The following is a 24,862-nucleotide window of genomic DNA, read 5'->3' on the forward strand; positions in this document are numbered from 1 at the left end:
GGTAAGAAATGTGTAAGCGTGTATTGCAGCGCTCCGTCCGCCTGCTTATCCGGTATGGCGTGCTGGCCCTGTACCCTGCATAGTTATGTGATGTGGTACCACGCTCCTGCCACGTTGGCAAACCATCTTGGAGGAAGACTCTCAGGGACAGGCATCGGCTAACGCGGAATATTTCATGTGATTATCGGCAGCTTTGGGTTACGGTGAACGTTTTCATAACGGTGTAATACTGTGTTTAATGGGTGCCACGTATTGCTCTTTGTCAGTACGCACGGCCTCTCCATTCCCGGCTTAGCACCTCTCACTGGAGGTCACACCACGCGGCTGTTACTCCGATATATAAATCGTTTCTCCTCCGGCTGTTACTCCGGTATATAAACCGTTTCTCCTCCGGCTGTTACTCCGGTATATAAATCGCTTCCCGTCCGGCTGTTACTCCGGTATATAAACCGTTTCTCGGCCAGCTGTTACTCCGATATATAAACAGTTTCTCGGCCGGCTGTTACTCCGGTATATAAACCGTTTCTCGGCCAGCTGTTACTCCGATATATAAACAGTTTCTCGGCCGGCTGTTACTCCGGTATATAAACCGTTTCTCGGCCAGCTGTTACTCCGATATATAAACAGTTTCTCGGCCGGCTGTTACTCCGGTATATAAATCGTTTCTCCTCCGGCTGTTACTCCGGTATATAAATCGTTTCTCCTCCGGCTGTTACTCCGGTATATAAATCGTTTCTCGGCCGGCTGTTACTCCGGTATATAAATCGTTTCTCCTCCGGCTGTTACTCCGGTATATAAATCGTTTCTCCTCCGGCTGTTACTCCGGTATATAAATCGTTTCTCCTCCGGCTGTTACTCCGGTATATAAATCGTTTCTCCTCCGGCTGTTACTCCGATATATAAACCGTTTCTCGGCCGGCTGTTACTCCGGTATATAAATCGTTTCTCCTCCGGCTGTTACTCCGGTATATAAATCGTTTCTCCTCCGGCTGTTACTCCGGTATATAAATCGTTTCTCCTCCGGCTGTTACTCCGGTATATAAATCGTTTCTCCTCCGGCTGTTACTCCGGTATATAAATCGTTTCTCCTCCGGCTGTTACTCCGGTATATAAACCGTTTCTCCTCCGGCTGTTACTCCGGTATATAAACCGTTTCTCGGCCGGCTGTTACTCCGATATATAAACCGGTTCTCGGCCGGCTGTTACTCCGGTATATAAACCGGTTCTCGGCCGGCTGTTACTCCGGTATATAAATCGTTTCTCCTCCGGCTGTTACTCCGATATATAAACCGTTTCTCGGCTGGCTGTTACTCCGGTATATAAATCGTTTCTCCTCCGGCTGTTACTCCGATATATAAACCCGTTCTCGGCCGGCTGTTACTCCGATATATAAACCGGTTCTCGGCCGGCTGTTACTCCGGTATATAAACCGGTTCTCGGCCGGCTGTTACTCCGGTATATAAATCGTTTCTCCTCCGGCTGTTACTCCGATATATAAACCGTTTCTCGGCTGGCTGTTACTCCGGTATATAAATCGTTTCTCCTCCGGCTGTTACTCCGATATATAAACAGTTTCTCGGCCGGCTGTTACTCCGGTATATAAACCGGTTCTCGTCCGGCTGTTACTCCAGTATATAAACCGTTTCTCGGCCGGCTGTTACCCTGATATATAAATCGTTTCTCCTCCGGCTGTTACTCCGATATATAAACCGTTTCTCGGCCGGCTGTTACCCTGATATATAAACCGGTTCTCGGCCGGCTGTTACTCCGGTATATAAACCGGTTCTCGGCCGGCTGTTACTCCGATATATAAATCGTTTCTCGGCCGGCTGTTACTCCGATATATAAACCGTTTCTCGGCCGGCTGTTACCCTGATATATAAACCGTTTCTCGTCCGGCTGTTACTCCGGTATATAAACCTTTTTTCGTCCGGCTGTTACTCCGGTATATAAATCGTTTCTCGTCCGGCTGTTACTCCGGTATATAAACCGTTTCTCGTCCGGCTGTTACTCCAGTATATAAACCGTTTCTCTGCAGCGGCGTCGGGTTTCTCGGCCGGCTGTTACTCCGGTATATAAACCGTTTCTCGGCAGTGGCGTCGGGTTTCTCGTCCGGCTGTTATTCTGATATATCAATCGTTTCTCGGCAGCGGCGTCTAGTTTTTCTCCGTGGCCGGAATCCGCTTTGCTTGTTGTGGTTCCGCTAGCAGCCGTGGCCGGTTTCGTCTCTTCTCGTTCCCGTGAAAGTGCCGTCTCGTTCCAGAATGTGGAGACAGACTTCCGAGCTGGGCAGCCGGACCCGACGTGTAGAAGCTGATGGAGGGTTCCACCGCGCATGCAGATCATGTCCGTGGTTCTGGCGTTGTAAATGATTGTTGTGCTCTGCCTCGGTGCTTCTAGCGAAATATATTCTATAGAAGCGCTCAGGGCCGACGAGTGACAAGTTACTCCCCAGCGAGGGTAACAAAGTCCAAAGCGTCTGTTATGATGTCATTATTCGGTTAAATAGCTGCTACTGATGCTTCCGTGAACTGGGCAGGGAAGCTATAGGTGAAAGGTACCTGAGAACAGACACGTGACACGTGGTTCCTCCCAGCGCCCTCACAGAAGGGGAAGTACAGACGAGGACGTTTTTTGCTTTTAATGGCGCTTTATAGACTGCAGCGGGACGGCGCGCTTCAGCACCAAATCATGGAGTCTGAGAAGGAGGACCTGATGTTTGAAGGGTTTCTACAGAAAAGAAAAGACACGATGGTGAGCGGCTGCTCAAGGGAAGTGTGTCACCTGTGTCTGAGCCCGTGTGTCACCTGTGTCTGAGCGCATGTGTCACCTGTGTCTTGGTACGTGTGTCTGAGCGCGTGTGTCACCTGTGTCTGGGCGCGCATGTCTGCGTGTGTCACCTGTGTCTGAGCCTGTGTGTCACCTGTGTCGGAGCGCATGTGTCTGCATGTGTCACCTGTGTCTTGGTACGTGTGTCTGAGCGCGTGTGTCACCTGTGTCTGGGCGCGCATGTCTGCGTGTGTCACCTGTGTCTGAGCCCGTGTGTCACCTGTGTCTGAGCGCGTGTGTCTGCATGTGTCACCTGTGTCTTGGTACGTGTGTCTGAGCGCGTGTGTCACCTGTGTCTGGGCGCGCATGTCTGCGTGTGTCACCTGTGTCTGAGCCTGTGTGTCACCTGTGTCGGAGCGCGTGTGTCTGCATGTGTCACCTGTGTCTTGGTACGTGTGTCTGAGCGCGTGTGTCACCTGTGTCTGGGCGCGCATGTCTGCGTGTGTCACCTGTGTCTGAGCGCGTGTGTCTGCGTGTGTCACCTGTGTCTGAGCGCGTGTGTCTGCATGTGTCACCTGTGTCTGAGCGCGTGTGTCTGCATGTGTCACCTGTGTCTGAGCGCGTGTCACCTGTGTCTGGGCGCGCATGTCTGCGTGTGTCACCTGTGTCTGAGCGCGTGTGTCTGCGTGTGTCACCTTTGTCTGAGCGCGTGTGTCTGCATGTGTCACCTGTGTCTGAGCGCATGTGTCTGCATGTGTCACCTGTGTCTTGGTACGTGTGTCTGAGCGCGTGTGTCACCTGTGTCTGAGCCCGTGTGTCACCTGTGTCTGAGCGCGTGTGTCTGCATGTGTCACCTGTGTCTTGGTACGTGTGTCTGAGCGCGTGTGTCACCTGTGTCTGGGCGCGCATGTCTGCGTGTGTCACCTGTGTCTGAGCGCCTGTGTCTGCATGTGTCACCTGTGTCTGGGCGCGTGTGTCACCTGTGTCTGAGTGCGTGTGGGCGCGTGTGTCACGTGTGTCATCTGTGTGGGCGCGTGTGTCACCTGTGTCTGGGCGCGCATGTCTGCATGTGTCACCTGTGTCTGAGCGCGTGTGTCTGCATGTGTCACCTGTGTCTGGGCGCGTGTGTCACCTTTGTCTGCGTGTGTCACCTGTGTTTGGGCGTGCGAGTCTCCTGGATGCCCGTGGTACCTGTCTCTGGGAGTGCGAGTCTCCTGGATGCCCGTGGTACCTGTCTCTGGGCGTGCGAGTCTCCTGGATGCCCGTGGTACCTGTCTCTGGGCGTGCGAGTCTCCTGGATGCCCGTGGTACCTGTCTCTGGGAGTGTGAGTCTCCTGGATGCCCGTGGTACCTGTCTCTGGGAGTGCGAGTCTCCTGGATGCCCGTGGTACCTGTCTCTCGGCGTGCGAGTCTCCTGGATGCCCGTGGTACCTGTCTCTCGGCGTGCGAGTCTCCTGGATGCCCGTGGTACCTGTCTCTCGGCGTGCGAGTCTCCTGGATGCCCGTGGTACCTGTCTCTCGGCGTGCGAGTCTCCTGGATGCCCGTGGTACCTGTCTCTGGGAGTGTATGTTAGAAAAGGGTTAAAGTTATACTCTCTTTCTGACCGGTTGTTTTGCTGGAAAAACCAGATTGGTGGTTATACGGCCACGTCTGGCGAGTGTGACGCACAGCGCTGCTAAACCGTGTCCTGTTACAGAGCGCATCCTATTGTATGAGCCTCAAAGACGTGGATCATCATTCTTCATAATTACTTATTTATCACAATCTGTGTGCAACTTGATCGCATTTTCTGTGGCGCTGTCTGCCCAGAAAGTTATTGAAAAGGGCTTGTGATTGCCTCATCACTCTGTGCCGGATGTGTGCATGCGCGGCTAGCAGTGGCCCTTTGATTCACTGGGTCAGATGGCTCCAAAAGGATCTATCGTTTTGTGGGACTCTCGCGTGGTCATTGGCTGTGTCAGCGTATGACATCATAACCTCAGGTGACAGATCGAGCAATGAAGAAACCCGCTGGGTCTGCCCCGTCACCCCAAGATCTGGTCTGGGGTCCTGCGAACTATAATAGGCAGAAGCGGTTTGGGGTTGCTTTTGCGTGGAAGCGTTCTGTGGCTCTGTGGCCATCGGGGTTATTATACGCGTTCTTCTGTATTTGTGCGGATTCTAAGTCCTTTCTGTGCTTTACAGAAATTTACGTGGGCAAGGTATTGGTTTAAGCTCCAGAACACGACCTTATACTTCTACCTCACTGGGGATGCCCAGTCGGTAAGTCCACGTTTTTACCGTCACTCGTCACCGTGTGCTGCCCCTGCCGGGGTAATCCACCGGAGCGTGGCTGAGGGTGCTGTAAATGCCAGCTAAATGGCTTGAGAGCAATATACTGCGTTTACTCCTAGTAACTAACACGACGACCATCTGGACGGGGTTTGGGCTGCCACATGCGCCACGTCGTGTGGGAAAGATTGCTTTTTAGTTTATGTTGTTTACAAAACTGCCCTTCTTTTCCAGATGTCGCTGCGTGGTCAATATTACATGAGTTCTGTAAGTATTGTTGAATCCCTGAACCGGCCTGCGGAGTGAGGCGCCACGGCTCGGTGGCTAAGCCCAGTGCCTCCTGGGACCACCATTTACATGAGGTGTGGGGCTTTTGTGCCCTGTCCGGGGGCAGTAGAGAACATCCCTGCACCTGCCTGAAACCCACCATGAAACTGCACAAAGTGGGACTCTGCTGGTGGTGGCAGCTGTCAGGGGCCACGGTCTGTGGTTCTTTCTTAATTGTGTTACGTGGCACGGGTTACGCTTCTAGTCAATCAGGCAGTATCTGTACGGAACAGAGACAATATGGCTGCCTCCTGTGCCGTTAACATCGCTTCCCTGTGTCCCACAGGTGCAGTCGGTGAGGAAAGCAGCCGCCACGGAAAATGAGTTCACGTTTGAGATCGTTATGAAAAATGGAAAACGGAAGCTGCTGGTGAGAAGCTCTTTGTGTCCTTCGTTTCTTTCCACTCGCCACGTACCGCCTGAAATAAGCGTGTTATGTGCGTGTTTCCAGGCTGCAGACACGGCTCCGCTTCGTGATGTGTGGATGGAGTTTCTGTGGAAAGCCATGCAGTTACCGGGGCCCGGCCGACACGCTTCCTCCTGCACGTGGTACGTGGGATACGCCTCGTGTGCTTTACATTAACAATTAACAATGCTTCTGAAGAAAGGGCTGTGATATACAGTGGGTGAAGGTGGTACGATCTCTGCGTGGCAGCGGGTGAAGACGATGCGATGTCTGCGTGGCAGCGGGTGAAGGTGTTGTGATCTCTGCGTGGCAGCGGGTGAAGGTGATGTGCTCTCTGCGTGGCAGCGGGTGAAGGTGTTGTGATCTCTGCGTGGCAGCGGGTGAAGGCGGTGTGATCTCTGCGTGGCAGCTGGTGAAGGTGATGCGATCTCTGCGTGGCAGCGGGTGAAGGTGATGCGATCTCTGCGTGGCAGCGGGTGAAGGTGATGCGATCTCTGCGTGGCAGTGGGTGAAGGCGGTGCGATCTCTGCGTGGCAGCGGGTGACGGTGGTGCGATCTCTGCGTGGCAGCGGGTGAAGGCGGTGTGATCTCTGCGTGGCAGCGGGTGAAGGTGATGCGATCTCTGCGTGGCAGCGGGTGAAGGTGATGCGATCTCTGCGTGGCAGCGGGTGAAGGCGGTGTGATCTCTGCGTGGCAGCGGGTGAAGGCGGTGTGATCTCTGCGTGGCAGCGGGTGAAGGTGATGCGATCTCTGCGTGGCAGCGGGTGAAGGTGATGCGATCTCTGCGTGGCAGCGGGTGAAGGTGATGCGATCTCTGCGTGGCAGTGGGTGAAGGCGGTGCGATCTCTGCGTGGCAGTGGGTGACGGTGGTGCGATCTCTGCGTGGCAGCGGGTGAAGGCGGTGTGATCTCTGCGTGGCAGCGGGTGAAGGTGATGCGATCTCTGCGTGGCAGCGGGTGAAGGTGATGCGATCTCTGCGTGGCAGCGGGTGAAGGCGGTGTGATCTCTGCGTGGCAGCGGGTGAAGGTGATGCGATCTCTGCGTGGCAGCGGGTGAAGGTGATGCGATCTCTGCGTGGCAGTGGGTGAAGGCGGTGCGATCTCTGCGTGGCAGCGGGTGAAGGCGATGCGATCTCTGCGTGGCAGGTGCCATTTTATTTGATATCTGTCTCCTCTGCCCATCAGGTATGATATCCCCGGACTCCTGCGGAGGGCTGAGCCACGGGCCGGAGTCCACTCACTCGCAGGTAATGTCTGGGAGTATCACGGGGAGCAGCTAATTCCCGCAGACTGAACCACGGATTTCCACGCTCCATGCAGTTTCACGTACCCCATAATCACCCGGCATACAGAGCCCCCACCGCAGCCGGGGATTCTGGGTAATAACCCCCCCTCCCCGTACCCCATAATCACCCGGCATACAGCGCACAGCTGCAGCCCGGGATTCTGGGTAATAACCCCTCATTACCCCATAATCACCCAGCATACAGAGCACCGCTGCAGCCGGGGATTCTGGGTAATATATAGTATGTAATATCCTGCGTTGGCGCATGCATCGTCGTCTCCGGTTACGGTTTTCTTAATTTGTATTCGTTTTCTTTTTTTTTTTTTTTTCGTCTTTATGAAGAAACGGCCAGCGATGGGGATGATGAGAAACATATCTATGACGTGCCGAGAGCGGCTTATCGCTCGTGTCTGGTAAGAAAGGGTTAATCTCTCCTCCCCGTCCACATTCTCAGTCCTTGGTGGGGGGGGGTCTTTCCCTAATATTGGGGGAAAGCGGTTACTGAACGGTTCTATGTATCCAGGGTTCCTCCACGCAGGGTTGGGGGCTCCATATATCTGGAAGGGCCCCCCCCCCGCTCCAGTACGAGTTCCGTACGAGATGCTGTTACACGGAGACCCCTCTGCTGGGTGGACTTCACAGGGGCTGCATGTGCCACGTAGGATTGGACGTGGGCACGTGGCAGGCAGCTGCATTACGCCACGTTTCCTGCCAGATGTCCGGCTCGGTCGCTCTCTCCCCGTAAAGACGCGTTAATCGGAAGCTTTTTTCTTGTAGGAGACGCGGAAGCCGGACGGTGACCTCCAAACGTCGCAGGAAACGCTCCAATAACTGGATAGTGAATGCGGGACGGGCTTAGGACCCCCGGATCTAGGGCAGGGTGCAGGGCCACGTAAACCTTGAGGTTCTTACAGCAGGTAGATAAATCAGCGAGCCGGAACCTGTATAATGTATAGATAAATCAGCGAGCCGGGGCCCCTGTATAATGTATAGATAAATCAGCGCGCTGCCCCCCTGTATAATGTATAGATAAATCAGTGAGCGGCCCTGTATAATGTATAGATAAATGAGTGTCATTTTGCCCGTCTCCTCACCCAGTGATTATACATTATACATTATACAGGACCAGCGCTCGCTTTCATTGACTGCCGCTCCAGTGAATACACCCTTCGTGTGAAATCGAAGGGATTTTGGTGCAGAAACCCTGAATCTGCCTCTTTAGCATTGGGGAGGTTCTCCTGGCTCCGCCCCTTAAGTAGCATTCAGCCAATCAGTAGAAGCGCCTGCTGTTTCAATCTGAATCTCCGCTCGCTCCCACCATCTGCTTCATCCAGACCACGTCATTCACTCCTGGAGCGGGCAAATAAATCGGCGGGGGGCAAAATCATAGTTTGATTTCCATTTTACTGATTAAAACCATGAAAACACCAAACATTTCATTGTCTGTCACTAAGCGACCGGATCCTCCTGCAAGTCAGCAGTGAAGGGGTTAATTCTATAAAGACTTACTTTACTGGAAGCCGATATAACGTATAAAACATATAGAACCTGACCCTGCGTAACGTATATAATATATAGAAGCTGACCCGTGGCGCACGCCGGCGTAACGTATATAATATATAGAACATGACCCGTGGTGCACGTCGGCGTAACGTATATAATATACAGAACCTGACCCGGCGTAATGTATATAATATATAAAACCCGCCCCGCCAGCGTAACGTATATAATATATAAAACCCGACCCGCCGGCGTAACGTATATAATATATAAAACCCGACCCGCCGGCGTAACGTATATAATATATAAAACCCGACCCGCCGGCGTAACGTATATAATATATAAAACCCGACCCGCCGGCGTAACGTATATAATATATAAAACCCGACCCGCCGGCGTAACGTATATAATATATAAAACCCGACCCGCCGGGTAACGTATATAATATATAAAACCCGACCCGCCGGCGTAACGTATATAATATATAAAACCCGACCCGCCGGCGTAACGTATATAATATATAAAACCCGACCCGCCGGGTAACGTATATAATATATAAAACCCGACCCGCCGGCGTAACGTATATAATATATAAAACCCGACCCGCCGGGTAACGTATATAATATATAAAACCCGACCCGCCGGGTAACGTATATAATATATAAAACCCGACCCGCCGGGTAACGTATATAATATATAAAACCCGACCCGCCGGCGTAACGTATATAATATATAAAACCCGACCCGTCGGGTAACGTATATAATATATAAAACCCGACCCGTCGGGTAACGTATATAATATATAAAACCCCACCCGCCGGGTAACGTATATAATATATAAAACCCCACCCGCCGGCGTAACGTATATATTATATATATAACCCGACCCGCCGGCGTAACGTATATAATATATAAAACCCGACCCGCCGGCGTAACGTATATAATATATAAAACCCGACCCGCCGGCGTAACGTATATAATATATAAAACCCGACCCGCCGGCGTAACGTATATAATATATAAAACCCGACCCGCCGGCGTAACGTATATAATATATAAAACCCGACCCGCCGGGTAACGTATAAAATATATAGAACCTGACCCGCCGGCGTAACGTATATAATATATAAAACCCGACCCGCCGGCGTAACGTATATAATATATAAAACCCGACCCGCCGGCGTAACGTATATAATATATAAAACCCGACCCGCCGGCGTAACGTATATAATATATAAAACCCGACCCGCCGGGTAACGTATATAATATATAAAACCCGACCCGCCGGGTAACGTATATAATATATAAAACCCGACCCGCCGGCGTAACGTATATATTATATATATAACCCGACCCGCCGGCGTAACGTATATAATATATAAAACCCGACCCGCCGGCGTAACGTATATAATATATAAAACCCGACCCGCCGGGTAACGTATATAATATATAAAACCCGACCCGCCGGCGTAACGTATATAATATATAAAACCCAACCCGCCGGGTAACGTATAAAATATATAGAACCCGACCCGCCGGCGTAACGTATATAATATATAAAACCCGACCCGCCGGCGTAACGTATATAATATATAAAACCCGACCCGCCGGGTAACGTATATAATATATAAAACCCGACCCGCCGGGTAACGTATATAATATATAAAACCTGACCCGCCGCGTACGCGGTGTGTATATAATGTATATATATATATATATAAGGTGTTTCCGTGTCCTGTCGCGCCGCTCATAGAGCTTTGCAGGTTCGGGGGCCGGAGGGGGGCGGGGCTGCTATGCGTTTCTATTGCCCTTTTCTTTGTACCCCGTAAGTTTTTCCCGCGGACCCCGTAAGTGACGCCGACGGCTGCGAGAAGCGAATGAACACAGGCAGCGAGCGCCGAGCCTTCCACCAAACCACGGCTTTTATTCACAAACCAAACAAACAAATTCAAAAACAAAACTCAACGGCAGAAGACGAGCTGCGGGGGGACCGGCGCGTTTTCAGGGTATGGGGGGGGCTCGTTGCGTTTTCAGCATATGGGGGGGGGTCCAGTGCGTTTTCATCGCCAGGCGGGGGCGGGGGGTCCGTCACGTTTTCAGCGCCAGGCGGATGTTGGAAGCTTGCAGCACATTCATAAAATAGCCTCGCTAGTGAGATTGGGGTCGCTTCCTCCACGTGGATTCCGGATCGGTGAGCAGACGCTGGAGACAAACGCGACGCCTTTTATGGATGGTTTTCAGGATCATTCGAACGTCTCGTGCCCGGAATCTGTTAGCCCCGGAGTCACCCCGGAGAGCATTAACACCCAGCTCTGCACCCTGACTACACTACAGCACGTGGCCTAGAAAATCCCACGGACCCAGCAGTAGGGCGGCGAATATCGCACACACGCTATCCTCACGGGAGGGCCACGGACCGAGTGCCCGCCCGCTGCAGCGATGATCATTGGATCCGTGTTGGGGGATTGGACCCGCTAAGGCCACCATCAGAAGGGCTTGAGCTTCCCACGTGTGTAAATTCTCCCCACGCAAAGCGTGTGATTTCAGACGTGGCATTCATGCGGCTTCTAAACGGCAAACTACACGGTGTCGGGAGCCACGTCCACGCGACTGACATACCACGGAGCGTCACGGCAGGAACCATCCACTTACAAAGCAGTTTGAGCGCCGAAGCCCTCATCGCGGATGAACTCCTCCAGGACGCTGACCACGCCGCTGGACTCGGGGTTCTCGGCCTGCTCGGCTCGCACCACGTCCAGCAGAATGTCGCCGTTCCCGCAGTTCTTCAGAAACGTGTAGCAGCGGAACAGGGCATAGTGGCTCGTGTCTGCCTGGCGAAGCAGCCGTTTCAGATTGTTCATGTCCTGAATAACCTGCGGAAAAACAATTGGAAACGTCGGCCGTCAGTCTATCTGCTCCTGAAGTCACCACGAGCCACAGGAGCCACGGCGGGGAGACTTACCTTTAGCTTGAAATTCTCCAGCTTTTGGCGAAAGAGGAAGGGGTTTCCGCCAGCGCTGTTCATGAAGACCTGCACCCAGTCCTCGCAGAAGGCATTGCTCGCTGTTGACACAGAAGAAAAGGTATTTGGTGTCCCGGGCAGTTCGGCACCTACCAGCCGACGCCACGTTATCCGCGGAAGAAACGCCGGGGGCCTCACCTGCATGAATCAGACGTGGCTGGGACCCTCCGCAGTCCACCGTCACGGGTTTGCGCAGTTCTTCCGTCGTGGTGACGCACAGAGACGTCGCGCCGTGGTCCTGGACGAGGCCGTGCAGACTGGCAGAACTCAGGAACCTAATAACAGAAAGCCCCCAATCAGAGCGGTCCAGAAAGGTCACGAGGGGCTCCCACACAACGATTAGCCTGTGCGTTTGGTGGAGGTAACCCGGCAGCGTGGGCCGTGTGCCTTTACCCATCGACCCACATATAAACCAATTTCAATGTGGATACTTCGCTATCCAGTCTCATACCGGCCCGCCGACCCTCTATTCCAACGTCAGGCTTGATTTTCCCGTTAATCCTGTCGGCCGTTCCTCTTATTTAAGTGTCTCGTGTCTGTGGCAGACACGGCGCATGCACGAGGCCCTGTGCTACCAACTCTTTACACTTTACCTGAATATGTCGTTCTCGGTTTCTACGTCTGAATTTTTCACCTCTAGCGGAGTGGAGCTCAGCGCCTAAAAGCAAACAGAGCCGGATGAGCCTGCGCCGTGAACACGCCACATGAGAGGCGGCTGCTCTGCCCCACTTACAGCGTGCAGGAGGTAAGCCAGCTTCTCCTGAAACAGCGTGACCACCCGGGAGATCGGCAACACGGACTCCGCAAACCAGCCGGCGAGGTGCAGCGACACTCGGGTATCCAGATGGGTCGCCTGCAACGGGATATCTGGTGTAAGAAAGACACGGAGAGCGGTCCCGCTGCAGAGCCGCCGCCACCACCAAAGCAGCTCGGATCCTGCATTGTGACGCAGGAACTCGGACCGCTCGCGGAAACCAGATACTCCAAATCTGCCCTGACGCACCGCCAGCCCTGCCCCACTGGGGTCTTACATACCTGGGGGTCCAGTATAGCCTTCAGCCGCTCGGCGTGTTTGTCCAGTTCCAGTCTAAACGTAAAACGTTAAGGAAAAGGTTCACCCGAGCCGGACGTCGGGGAATAGCGGGCGAGCGCAATCCGAGTGAAAGGATATAGATCCAGGCCTTTCTCGGGGCCCCCCAGGAAGCAGACCACGTATTCCGGAGGTCGAGAGCCAGGATCGCACGCCTGCTCCTGACGCAACAGGCAGTAGTAACAGCCCACAGCGTCCTCTGCAAAGCTGGGGGCAAAGAGGGCCACATCACCTAAATGCAGCGATGGACTAACATCAGCTCAGTTCACAAAGCTTTGCTCCTGGGGGTCCTACCTGAGCTCAACAGACACAACGTTCCCCATTCCCACAAAAAGGGCCCCACGAGACAGACGCTTAGCCATGAAACTCCTCAGCTCGGGTTCAGACTCAGCCGGGAGGTTTGTATCCACCAGCGACAAGCTTCAAACAAAACACAGAGGCAGCGTGTTCACCGGTTATATATATATATATACATATATATATATATATATATATATATATACAGTGCCATGGCGTTTGCGACAAATAATTAGTTCCCCCCAGAAGCGAGCACAAACAATAAGCTCAGGTGATTCTAATGCATGGGAACGAGCAGCGTACAGGTCACCGGACGGGGCAAATAGTAAGAAAGCGAGAAGAGACGGGGCAGTTGATAAAGACGGACAATTTACCTGAAGCCCTCAGCGGGAGGCGTTTCTCGCGTGGTACACACAGGGGACCCATCATCGCTTTCTGCGGCCCCATGCGACAAGCTACAAAACAATAACAGCCATGTGTCCTATACACAGTGATGGGGTGTTGTAAGCAAGGATTCAGTGGGGGAGGGGACTCAGCAGGGGCGGGGATGGCGTTATATATGCACGGGGGTGGGAACGGTGTTATACATAAGCCTGACCTCCCAGCCTGGTACAAATACAAAGCATAGTAGTGGATACATGGCCGCTCCTCCACAAAGCTGTCCTCACTCCTTAGCTCATCTCCATCCATGGATTCTGCCACAGAGACCTGAGCCTGCAGCATCTTGGAATCTGGTCCAGCAACCAAAGCCTTCCCCCAAAGGAGAAGCGGGTGATAACCGTTATCCCTGGAAAAATAGGGTCCGTGAGCCAACCACTTCCACCTGGAAACCGGATTCGCCAATACAATCTGCCAGGTCCGTCAGCCAACCACTTCCACCTGGAAACCGGATTCGCCAATACAATCTGCCAGGTCCGTCAGCCAACCACTTCCACCTGGAAACCGGATTCGCCAATACAATCTGCCAGGTCCGTCAGCCAACCGTTTCCCCCGGAAACAAGAAGGTGCATTACCCAGGCCCAGCCAATTTCTTTCCTCGTGATAATGTTAGGGCCATCGCTCAATCACTTCCCCTGGAAACAATAACAAACGGTACTCGATCCCTTCCCCTGTAGAATAAAAGGTCCGTCAACCCAATCCTTCCCCCTGGAAATATCTAAGAACGAGCATGCTTGAGTCCGTTTACAGACCCAGTCGAACAAGGCTTTTGCCTCTTTTATCCGACCTACCAGTAATTTCCAACCCAACGGAATCAAACGGGTTAAAACCGCCTTCTCTGTTGGGATGGAAATTGAAAGAAACAGAATACAAATGTATTTATGTATCTTTACTAATCCGATACCGTGTGCCGATTAGCCAATCAGATCGCTTGAAAACAGGGAAGGGGGGCCGTCAGACAGTTTCGATCCGTCAGCCAACCGCTTCCCATGGAAACATACGACGCCAATTCCTTCCCTCGGAAACATATAAAAATGTATTTATTGTATTTTCATTAATTAGAGAACAGTGTGTCGATTAGCCAATCACACCCCTTTAAACAAGCTGGGTCAGTCAGCCAAACATTTTCCTAGAGACAGCGTTTAGTCCGTAGATGTGTGTGGCAAATAGATCAATTATTTGGGAAATCAAAGAGGGAAGCGCTTTTGGTCGCCTGGCTGAAAAATACAAATACATTTGTTAGGAATTGGAAGTTCATCACTCATTTCCTTTACTTTACTCGAGACGTGTGTTGTGTCCTTTGTTTGGGACTTGGTTAAATTACTAGTGATGTCCAGTTTATGAACGAATCGTTCTTTTGAACTGACTCTTTTCAATAAACTGAATGAATCAGTTCAGTAGACTGAACGAGTCATTTGTAACAGTTCAGTTTGTGAATCATTAACTACACTGGTAATATGATCCTAGACTGAGGCATCTGCACAGCACACAGACTCACAGATCAGTCTACAGCACATCAGTTCACTGACTCAAAGAACCATTAAGAGCAGCTCTGAGTCACCAGTTCACTGACTGAAAGAACCGTTGAGAGCGGTTCTGAGTCACCAGTCGTCAGTGTGAGTGCAGGTAGTGACTGGGAAGCAGTAACTGCTGTGAGTCACATTGAGTGAAGCGATGAATCGGTTCATTAATCTTTACTGATCCGAATTTACCATCATTAATCATCACACCCCACAGATATCCCCTCACCCAGTAACACCGGGCTCAAGATTGTGGCCACACTACAAATGGCTGCCGGGGGGTCAGGTTACCCCCACAGTGGGCGGTGCTTTCCATTCCCGCCCTGTTGCGCTGTCTGCTGGGAGCTGCGTTCGCCGGCGCCATCTTGTCTTCGCTCTGTGTTTGTGAGTCGGCGGCGCTATGGGTAGGAAGAAGAAGAAGCAGCTCAAGCCTTGGTGCTGGTATCCTTTGCAGAGGAAATGAGCGGGTTTTTGTGGTCTGTAGTGGATTAGGATCGGGTTGTGATGGTATTTGTGGTCTGTAGTGGATTAGGAGGGGTTCGTGGGGGAAATGAGGGTATTTATGAGGTGTAATGGGTTTGGAGGGGCTTGTGGGGGGAATTAGAGGGTATTTGTGGGTGTTAATGTGTTCGGATGGGATCGTGGGGGGAATGAGGGGTATTTGTGAGGTGTAATAGGTTAGGAGGGGCCTGTGGGGTAAATGAGTATTTGTGGGGTGTAATGGGTTAGCAGAGGCCTGTGGGGTAAATGAGTTTGTGGGGTGTAATGGGTTAGCAGGGGCCTGTGGGGTAAATGAGAGAGTATTTGTGGGGTGTAATGGGTTAGCAGAGGCCTGTGGGGTAAATGAGTTTGTAGGGTGTAATGGGTTAGCAGGGGCCTGTGGGGTAAATGAGAGAGTATTTGTGGGGTGTAATGGGTTAGCAGAGGCCTGTGGGGTAAATTAGAGAGTATTTGTGGCGTGTAATGGGTTAGCAGGGGCCTGTGGGGTAAATTAGAGAGTATTTGTGGCGTGTAATGGGTTAGCAGGGGCCTGTGGGGTAAATTAGAGAGTATTTGTGGCGTGTAATGGGCTACTGGGGAATTCAGGTGTCCTAGAAATGAATGGAGTGTTATGGTTGCTTCCCTTTCACTTATTTGCCCCATGCATACCCCTCACGCTGTCCCCAGTGTGGCGCCTTGTGCGTTGTTAAATAAGCCTTAACCTCGCATTAGGTATTGCAACCGTGACTTCGATGATGAGAAAATTCTCATTCAGCACCAGAAAGCGAAGCATTTTAAATGTCACATCTGCCACAAGAAGCTGTACACGGGCCCTGGGCTGGCCATCCACTGCATGCAGGTCCACAAAGAGACTATTGATGCCGTACCCAATGCCATCCCTGGCAGGACGGACATCGAGCTGGAAATCTACGGCATGGAGGGCATTCCCGAGAAAGACATGGAGGAACGCAGGCGGTTACTGGAACAAAAGACACAAGGTACACCTTGGCTCCAACAGAACATGTGACTTACAGGTTCCACGTTGGCCAAAGGCCCCTCGGCCCTCATTGGGCTGAAGTTTTGCGACGGGCACGATATGGGTGGACCAGACACGCTCCCTGTAATGTGCCTTTCTTGATAGATATTGTCCAGGGCCGGATAAGCCTTTCCTGCAGATTTTATTTTAGGATCAGACACATTTTTTTTTTCTTTTCATTATATTCCCAGATAACCAGAAGAAGAAAAACCAGGATGACTCCGATTATGACGACGATGATGAGTCTGGCGCGTCCACTTCATTTCAGCAACACATGCAGCCACAGCAGGGGTATATGCCATCCATGGGGCAGACAGGTCTTCACCCTGGTATGCCAGGTGCCCCAGGCATGCCACCAGGTATTGTGCTACCGTAATTATTGTATAGCATGAGCACTGCTATACACTGAAGTCGTTTCAATGGCAAGCCTCTTGTATATTATGCTAAAATACATGACAGCACACAGTGTTACACATATGCCAGTACATATCTACTTAAGGTTCTCTTTTCCATGGATGATTCCCCAAAATACTTTCAATCCCACAAAACCATTTCTTGGTTCATGATCTTGTGATCAGTTATGGTGTCCGTATTTGCTGTTAATTTAAAGCACTGTTGCGATGATGTTTCTTGTATTTATGCTCACTCGTGCTTTCCCTGTTTTTAGGCATACCCCCGTTGATGCCATCTGTTCCTCCACTGATGCCAGGAATCCCTCCTGTTCTGCCTGGAATGCATCATGGGTTAGTATAAACTGACCCTTCATACAAGATTAACCCGGGTTGTTTTTAATGTAAACATTAAACGCTATTCCGCATACTCCACGAAATAGCTTTGTATTACTGCTTGTTCTTAAATCTAGGGGTAGAGAAATAATTATTGGTTGTGCTGGATGCCAAAATCCTTCGCAGAAATACATTTTGGCTTTTTTCATTCATATCCTTTTTGCCAGGAACGTTTGTCATTTGACACAAAAGCAGATGCTTTTAGGAAAGATTTTTTTTTTCTTTTTTGTTTGCGTGTCTAATTGGAAGAAAACCTTTAAAACTGATTTAAAGTAGAATATTAAGTATTGTGTTTCTGGGAATTTTTACCTATGTTCGAGACTAATTTCATGCAAAATAATGCAAACCTTGTTTAAACAGGATGATGCCGATGGGTGGTATGATGCATCATCACGCCCCAGGGTTACCTCCGATGATGGCTGGTTTGCCCCCAGGTATGTAGTGTCCACAGACAAAACTACTTTTCTGTAGCTTCAAGTGGGGTAAGGAAGGGATTGGCAGGCTAGGAGCCCCCTCTATATACGACTGGCGAGGTCACTTTCTATCTGCAGTATTTGGAGAATCCCATGCAGTTTTTTTTTTTTTGTTTGTTTTTTTAAGTCCTGAGCCTTCAGCTAATAGTGGTTGTGTAAGTTTTATGTTGGTTTTGTCGCATGGGAATACTATACTGGTATTGTGATGTGAATTCCAGGTGTTCCGCCGCCTGTTGGACCCCGGCCAGGAATCCCATCTGTTTCTCAGGCGCAGCCCATCACCTCACCGCCGGGTATTGGTAGACTTTCGGCTCCTAACACATCTGCTGCTACCTTGCAGTCTGTTCCCAAACCACTTTTCCCTAGTGCTGGGCAGGTGAGAAATGCTATGTATTTTTACCGTTTATGTGATCTTTCCAGTATTTACCCCCCACACCCCTTCTCTACTCCTCTGCGGTGGATGGTTAGTTGTGATAAGCAGAGCTGCCCTGTTTCCACTTCATGGGAAAACCAGTGTAGAGTGACTGTTAAGAGAAGTGGCTCCAGGTGCCAGAAGCTAACCATTCAGTAGGTGACGAGCACTGCAACATGTGCGTTACCCAAACCTGGATTGGTTAGAATGGGGTCCCATTCTTTGTTATCTAAATGCTCTATTGGCTCCGCGATTCTCTTATCTGGACGCCGTTATGTAGGCTGTGTACTGGTTTGAACTTTTCCAGGCATCGAGGTAGCATCTTCATTCCTTCCTTTCGTTGCTGCAGATGGGCTCACAGATCACAAGCTCCAGTACAACGTCCTCCAATTCAGAAACTCTCTCAGCATCTTCTAAAGCGCTGTTTCCTAGCACAGCACAAGTATGCAGGAAATTGCACTATTAATATTAGCTTTGCAAATTAACCCTTTGGAAAAACATACAAGCCTAAAATCAATTATCAAGTTTCAGGAAGACTAAAATTTAGAAGTTCAAATTTTACCATTTAAAGTCTAAAGGGTTAATTCATGCAATTGACAGTGCATATGAGTGAGCAGATGTTGGTTTAATGCATGATTTTAAAATTTGTATTTCCATCTTTACGGCTAATCGTCGGCTCTTAAGGGACATTCTCGTTACCCTGCCAGCTATACGTACAAAAGATATGTTTTTAACCCTGGGCCTGTGACCAGAGCAGGTACCCTGTAGGGGGTGGGGATCCTTGATGGAGCCTCTCGGCTTTATATCTGTACATTTCTTTTGACAAAACTGCAAAAACCCACGTTAACGTGGGTTTGATCTTGGGGAGAATGTTCCTGAGTATTTCTTTCCATCTACACCCCGTTTAGTGTCTGCATTTTGCTTTTAATGTCACTGCAGTGATAAAATACTTTTTGTTTTGCTTGTGATGTTCCTGCTTGTCCTGTAGATTTGGCAGTCTAACTCAAAAGGCCTTGGCTCTTACTGTATCATTTTACCGGTTAGGCACAAACATCGATGGCGGGACCCGTTGGAACAGATTTTAAACCCTTGAACAGTATGCCAGTCACAGGGACAGACCCGCCAAAACCAACATTCCCGGCTTACACCCAGTCCACAATGTCAACCACTAGTACAACCAATAGCACTGCAGCCAAACCTGCCTCCATAACAAGTAAGCCAGCTACCCTGACCACAACTAGTGCAACCAGTAAGTTGATCCACCCAGATGAGGATATCTCGCTGGTAAGTACTTTCATGAGTAATGGCTTTTGGAAATGTTTGAAATGTTGCTGGAACTAAGGTTCCAGAATCAATAGCTTTTTCTCTTTTCATTGTAATTGTTTTATTGTAGATTTTAACTGTATATGCAGACATGCCATTTTCATGAAGAGAAGGATTAATTTCATGCAATGTTCTGAATTCAACTTTAGGTTTTAAAACTCATTTTGTATTTAATTTTTTGTCTATCTTCTTTTTGTGCTTTTTCTACTTTTAGGAAGAAAAAAGGGCCCAGCATCCAAAGTACCAGCGTAATCTGCCCCGGCCAGGCCAGGCTTCCATGGTTAATCCTGGGGTTAATCCTGGGGTTGGTCCAATGGGGGGCATGATGGCTCCACAGTCTGGACTTCCTCCCCAGCAGCCGGGAATGAGGCATGCGATTCCCCCTCATGGTGAGCCCATTTCAAGGATTAGATTTTTTTTTTTCCCCATACGCAGGACCTGTACGTCCTCGGAGTACCAAATAGAAGCTTGTAACTTGCTTCCTAATTTTTATGTATTTAGATGTTGAGGATTAAATAGAGGAATGTATCTGCTTTGTGTACTGATCTAAGCTCCCTTGTTCATCACTTTAGGACAGTTTGGCAGCCCACACCAAGGAATGCCTGGATATCACCCTGCTGGGATGCCCCCTTATGGACAAGGACCCCCAATGGTTCCACAGTACCAAGGAGGACCCCCACGGCCTCTGATGGGAATCAGACCTCCTGTAATGTCTCAAGGTGGCCGCTATTAAATAGGTTTGGCGATTAAACCTTTTCTCATCTTGTGACGTGTATATAGCCCAGCTTTCGCCAGTTCCCGCTTTGTGGCTAATACCCTATCTCCCTGCATACCAAGAACTGCTGGACACTCTATTACCGGGGGAAAATTTTTTTTTTTTTTTAATTTGAGGGAGGGTTTGCGGGGCTCAAAACAGGAGATTTTCCTGATGTTGCAATTTATATTGTATGGCTTCTTTTTCATGTTTCACCTAGGTTTTTAGAAGTGGCGTTTAGTAAATATGGTTCGTTTAATTGTGAAGGCGCCAAATTCCATCCCAAGGCAAGTTCTGCACCATTACTTTGCTGTTTCTTGACATGAGGCCTTCACAGTGCCTTTATGGTGCTGTTGGACTTTAGTCCCCAACATTGGTTGGTGAGGGCAGTATGTGTTCAGCCCCAATGTGACTGTACCTAGATTCCCATTTAAATAAAATGTGTGTGTAATGTGCGAACCTCATTCTGTAATAAAAGGAAAGAAAACTTTCTGGCTACTTATTCATTGTGAGCTCTGCAGCGGCGCCTGCAGGTTTGTACAGATGCATGTCACACCTCTGTCTTTGCTTTGGGTTTGTCCAAAAGCAGCAGTTTTTACTTTTTATTTTTTTTTATTGAATTTTTAATTTGTACAGGTCTAGTTGTACTGCTGTGATAAGAATAACAGGCTTCCTTCCCGTAAAATCAGTCTTAAGCTGCAGTTTAACTTAGATTTTCTATTACACTGGATTCGGTCATCAGGTTCCTATCATTGTCAGTGGCTCTGTAGTGATCGATGTGCATGTTTTCTGATGACACTGACTGGGGTATGTTCTAAAATGTGGATTTTTCTTCTCCCCATAGCACTGCCATAGCACAGGCTGAGGCTGTCTCACTGTTGCTCTGTTCAGTCTGAGGCAAGTGGGATTTATTTTATATATTTCAGGGGCTTTCACAGCTTTAGCTGTTGGATATATATGTCCCCAAACTTGCAGCAAGTTTGGTGAAAGCCTCTCTTTATTTAATTTAGGGACACAAGATTTTATCAAACCTGATTGCTGTGTAGAACCATTGACCGTACAAAACATCTGCACTTAGAGTGACATTGAAGAGAAGTGGCCACAAAGAGAACTCTGTGGGCAATTAAACTGGACGACTGAGAGGCCATCGTTAAACAGTTATAAATATCGAAGTGCGCTGTTAACAGGCCGATGATCGCAGAGTAAAACTACATTAAAAGCATATTGTCAGGAGCTGGCGTCACCTGCCCGCCTAGCTTTATTTGTCTTCCTTCTTTCTGATGTCACTTTGTAAGCGGAGGAGATACCGTGCGTGCAAGTCTGGCACTTTAGAGACATGGGTTTCTTGCACGTACACGTCTAATCCAGTGTCACGTGTCAGCATTGGTTACTTGTGTTTTGGAATATGTTTTGTTAGGTGTTCTATCAAGTGGCAGTGCCTTTTACCTGTTAATACACAGAACCCTGCCTGGGTGTAAATGCTTTCTTGTAGTCAGACACTTGAAGCAGTTCTGTACAGCGATGCATTTATTTACGGTGTCCGCTGGGTAATGTGTCGCCAGGTTAATCGCTGCGCATGTTTAAGGAGAGATTCTCTTTCTGGCTGTGTGCGCGCCCCTGGGCCGCTTCCCGTTACTCTGCCTGTGCTTTGCTGTTTCTTCTACATGGCCCTTGAGTGCTCTACTGACTGTCATTAAGTAAAGCTGTCTACCTTTTATTTCGGGAATGGGCCAGACCACATTAATTCTGCAGTAAGCATGTGTTTCTTTCCACGAGATTTCACGTAATGTACACATACTAACACATGCTGTATGTTAGACGTGTATAGAACTGCTCTGTGTGTTGGCTCACACGCATTTAGTATTCACAATACAGCTTATTCTATAAGGAGGGCGCATCACTACAGCTTCATGCAGACTTCTTGGTACCCCTTGTTCAACTGAGTGATTTGCAATATTCAGAAATGAAAAGTGTAATTTCGCAAGCGATATCCAAAACCATGCTAGGATCTGGTATGGAGGGCTGGGGCGACCATAACAGTGACCTGCCGCTTCCAGGAGTAGAGCCGTCATGTTCAATGCATGAATTGTGGCCATGAAGCATTTCTGGCTTGGTGAGTGACAGGAGCCTCTTACTGTCCGTGGGGTTTGTGCATCTGTAATTGGAACACAAGCCTGACGGGAGTCGTCTGGTGCCACAGTATCCGTGTCATTGAATTAAGGGCTAATGGGTGCCATCTGCCCCGGGTAATGTGTAGGCCCTTCCTTGGTGACCAGACATATCGAATGGTCAGCTGCTGCCACCTTGACAGGCTTCTTGGGGCGGAATTGGGATTATGATGAATGGCGCGCGAGTGGCAATAGAGGTACACAGGAGGTGCCGTTGGGTACCAGGCTTCACGTGTCTGCTGCCTGTTACCTGTCTGGCAGTGTTTCTGCCGAAAGCTGCCAGGGAAGTCATGGCGGCGTTTCCGTGTTTTTTTTTTTTTTTGTTTGTTTTTTTTTTTTGTTTTTTTTATAAATTGCAAAGTATTTACATTTAAAACACGTTGAATTTTGCTTCTTGTGATAGCGTCCTGTTCCCTAATGCATGAATCCTGGTAGCCGTTAACAGAGAAATAGGTAGACCCACTGCAAGCCAGCAGTAGGGCAAGATACTGTAGCTCAGGCTACGTCCGTGCATTGCCAGGAGGACCAGAGAAGATGTCAGATGTTTGTAAAAAAAAAAAAAAGGCTAGCTGAAAGGCATTAGAGTGCAAGCTTTTGAGACTAGTTAAGTCTCGTCAGGTATATTAAATATATATATTTATTATGCCTGAATTATATTATATGCCTGATATGAGCTTAACGAAGTGTGCAGCCGAATACCAGTGAAGGTATCACAGCAGCTCACTATTCCCGTTTGTAAAGTGCTAACGACTTCTGCTGCACCATATTAGGCAGGGGTGTCCAACCTGCGGCCCTCCAGCTGCTGCAGGACTACATCTCCCATACTATTCAGCCAGCCCCTTAGCTGAAAGTGCATTATGGGAGATGTAGTCCTGCAGCAGCTGGGGGGTCTGCAGGTTGGACACCCCTGATATAAGGGGGAATTTTTTTTTATTTTTTTTTTATTAATACAATGAGTTTAGGACCCCTCACTCCAGAGCTTACATGTAAAAGAAACCGTGTGGGTTGATGAGTTATACATGGCTGCTGTATTCCTGGAACAAAAGGCCGTGTTATAGTTTGTTCTGCTGCCATCCCTCCCTCCGAGTGCCGGGAATCATCGGAGAATTAGTGAGTTGTTTGTTATCACTAAATTCAGCCAAACCAGGGCTTTACCCCTTTACATCAGACAACGCACTTATAATAGAAGTAATGGAAAAGAGAGTTCTCTTTGGTTGCCGGTAGTTCGGCCTTCTGTCGGACTCTCACTTTATTTTTCTTAAATGTTAAGCGTTTGTCGCAGATCAGCCCAGTTTTGTTACTGGTTTATGTAGCGCCATCATTCTCCAGATTTTATATCTCGGATCCCCAGTACATCGGGGTGTTTGTGATTTACTGAGGGTAAGAATGGTTTAGTTAATAGAAATCCTATACGCTACACTTCAGTTAATGCAATTTATGTTTCTGTTGACTAGCAAACAGCATTTCAGCTACTTACTGGTAGAGAAGAGTACGCAGACACTGCGGGTACAGGTTAGTTTGAACCAGTAAGTACTCCATGTTACTATTTGAAACGTGTCATTTCTTTATAACGAAGTGCTGGGCTCTGGCGAGGCGCTGTGACTCTATCTTCCACTATTTAATGGGTGTGAGAAAGCACTGGGACTGTGACCGTTTCCGGTTGACTTCCCTGCCTGCCGAAGACACGTGTAAGTTGGTCGGTTACATGCATGTCATTGTATCTTGTATTCCCGTCATAGTTACATTGCGTATAAAGATAAATCAACCCCCCCAGACATTCATTGATGTTTAATGAGACTTGTTTGTCTTGTATTCCCGCTATTCTGTCTCGGTAATTTTGTAGTGGTTAACAAATAGAAATATTCTCTGGAAAGCAACGTTTCTCTTTGAATTTGCTCGTCTGATGTGAAATGCTGTTACTGCTGCATCCAAAGCGAAGCTCACGAAGTGGTTCCTGCCGCCTGGGATACGACCTGTTAAGCTTCTATGTTTTATTTGGTTCCCCTCGTTGCCAATCGCTCTGCGGACTCGAAAATCATCGACGACCAAGAATACTGGCCAGCGGCAAAAGGTTTGAGAAGAAACGGTTTACGCTGTACTGGACATGGGCTTCTGTTAATACCTCCTGTGCCTCTGCATAATAGCATTGGAACACCTCGAAGTTAGAGGTTCTTAGGAGTGGGTGACCAATGTACGTTTAGGAAAGGGTTAGGGACAGTAAGTAGGTCTAACCCAGTGGCGGTGTGTGGCATCGCCTAGCACGGGCATAACGCCTCTTACTGGCTCAATCCAGCGTTACCCGAGCTTGGAGAAGCATTCTTTTCAGGAAACCTTGTGTGGCGTTAAGCAGATGGGGTAACTGTATGCCTAGGATGGGAAGAGATGTACACACGCGTACACGCACGCACGCGCGTGCACACGCACGCACACACACGCACACACGCACACACACGTACACACACACACGTTAATGTACGGGGGGGCGGCTTTAAGCTCTGGTGCCCTT

General features: G+C 49.4%; 2 protein-coding genes across 2 annotated transcripts; one reads left to right on the top strand and one right to left on the bottom strand.

Annotated features, from left to right (window-relative positions):
- Nucleotides 1-11,206: 11,206 nt before the first annotated feature.
- LOC149281868 (protein Njmu-R1-like) lies at nt 11,207-13,690 on the bottom strand. Its single transcript, XM_089498797.1, has 10 exons — nt 13,566-13,690; nt 13,342-13,422; nt 12,965-13,090; nt 12,752-12,877; nt 12,616-12,673; nt 12,314-12,433; nt 12,174-12,238; nt 11,719-11,855; nt 11,521-11,621; nt 11,207-11,431 (listed from the first exon to the last, which is right to left on the bottom strand). Exons 1-10 carry the CDS (start codon nt 13,688-13,690, stop codon nt 11,207-11,209), a joined length of 1,164 nt encoding a protein of 387 aa, XP_089354923.1.
- Nucleotides 13,691-15,325: 1,635 nt separating this feature from the next.
- Nucleotides 15,326-20,167, top strand: LOC149281869 (BUB3-interacting and GLEBS motif-containing protein ZNF207-like). Its single transcript, XM_089498890.1, has 10 exons — nt 15,326-15,366; nt 16,138-16,403; nt 16,633-16,800; nt 17,109-17,184; nt 17,587-17,660; nt 17,918-18,075; nt 18,461-18,553; nt 19,156-19,395; nt 19,649-19,823; nt 20,007-20,167. Exons 1-10 carry the CDS (start codon nt 15,326-15,328, stop codon nt 20,165-20,167), a joined length of 1,452 nt encoding a protein of 483 aa, XP_089355016.1.
- Nucleotides 20,168-24,862: the final 4,695 nt, after the last annotated feature.

The sequence above is a fragment of the Sceloporus occidentalis genome, unplaced genomic scaffold, assembly GCF_023333645.1.
Source record: "Sceloporus occidentalis isolate IW3139 unplaced genomic scaffold, rSceOcc1.0.p SCAF_126, whole genome shotgun sequence".
NCBI lineage: Eukaryota > Metazoa > Chordata > Lepidosauria > Squamata > Phrynosomatidae > Sceloporus > Sceloporus occidentalis.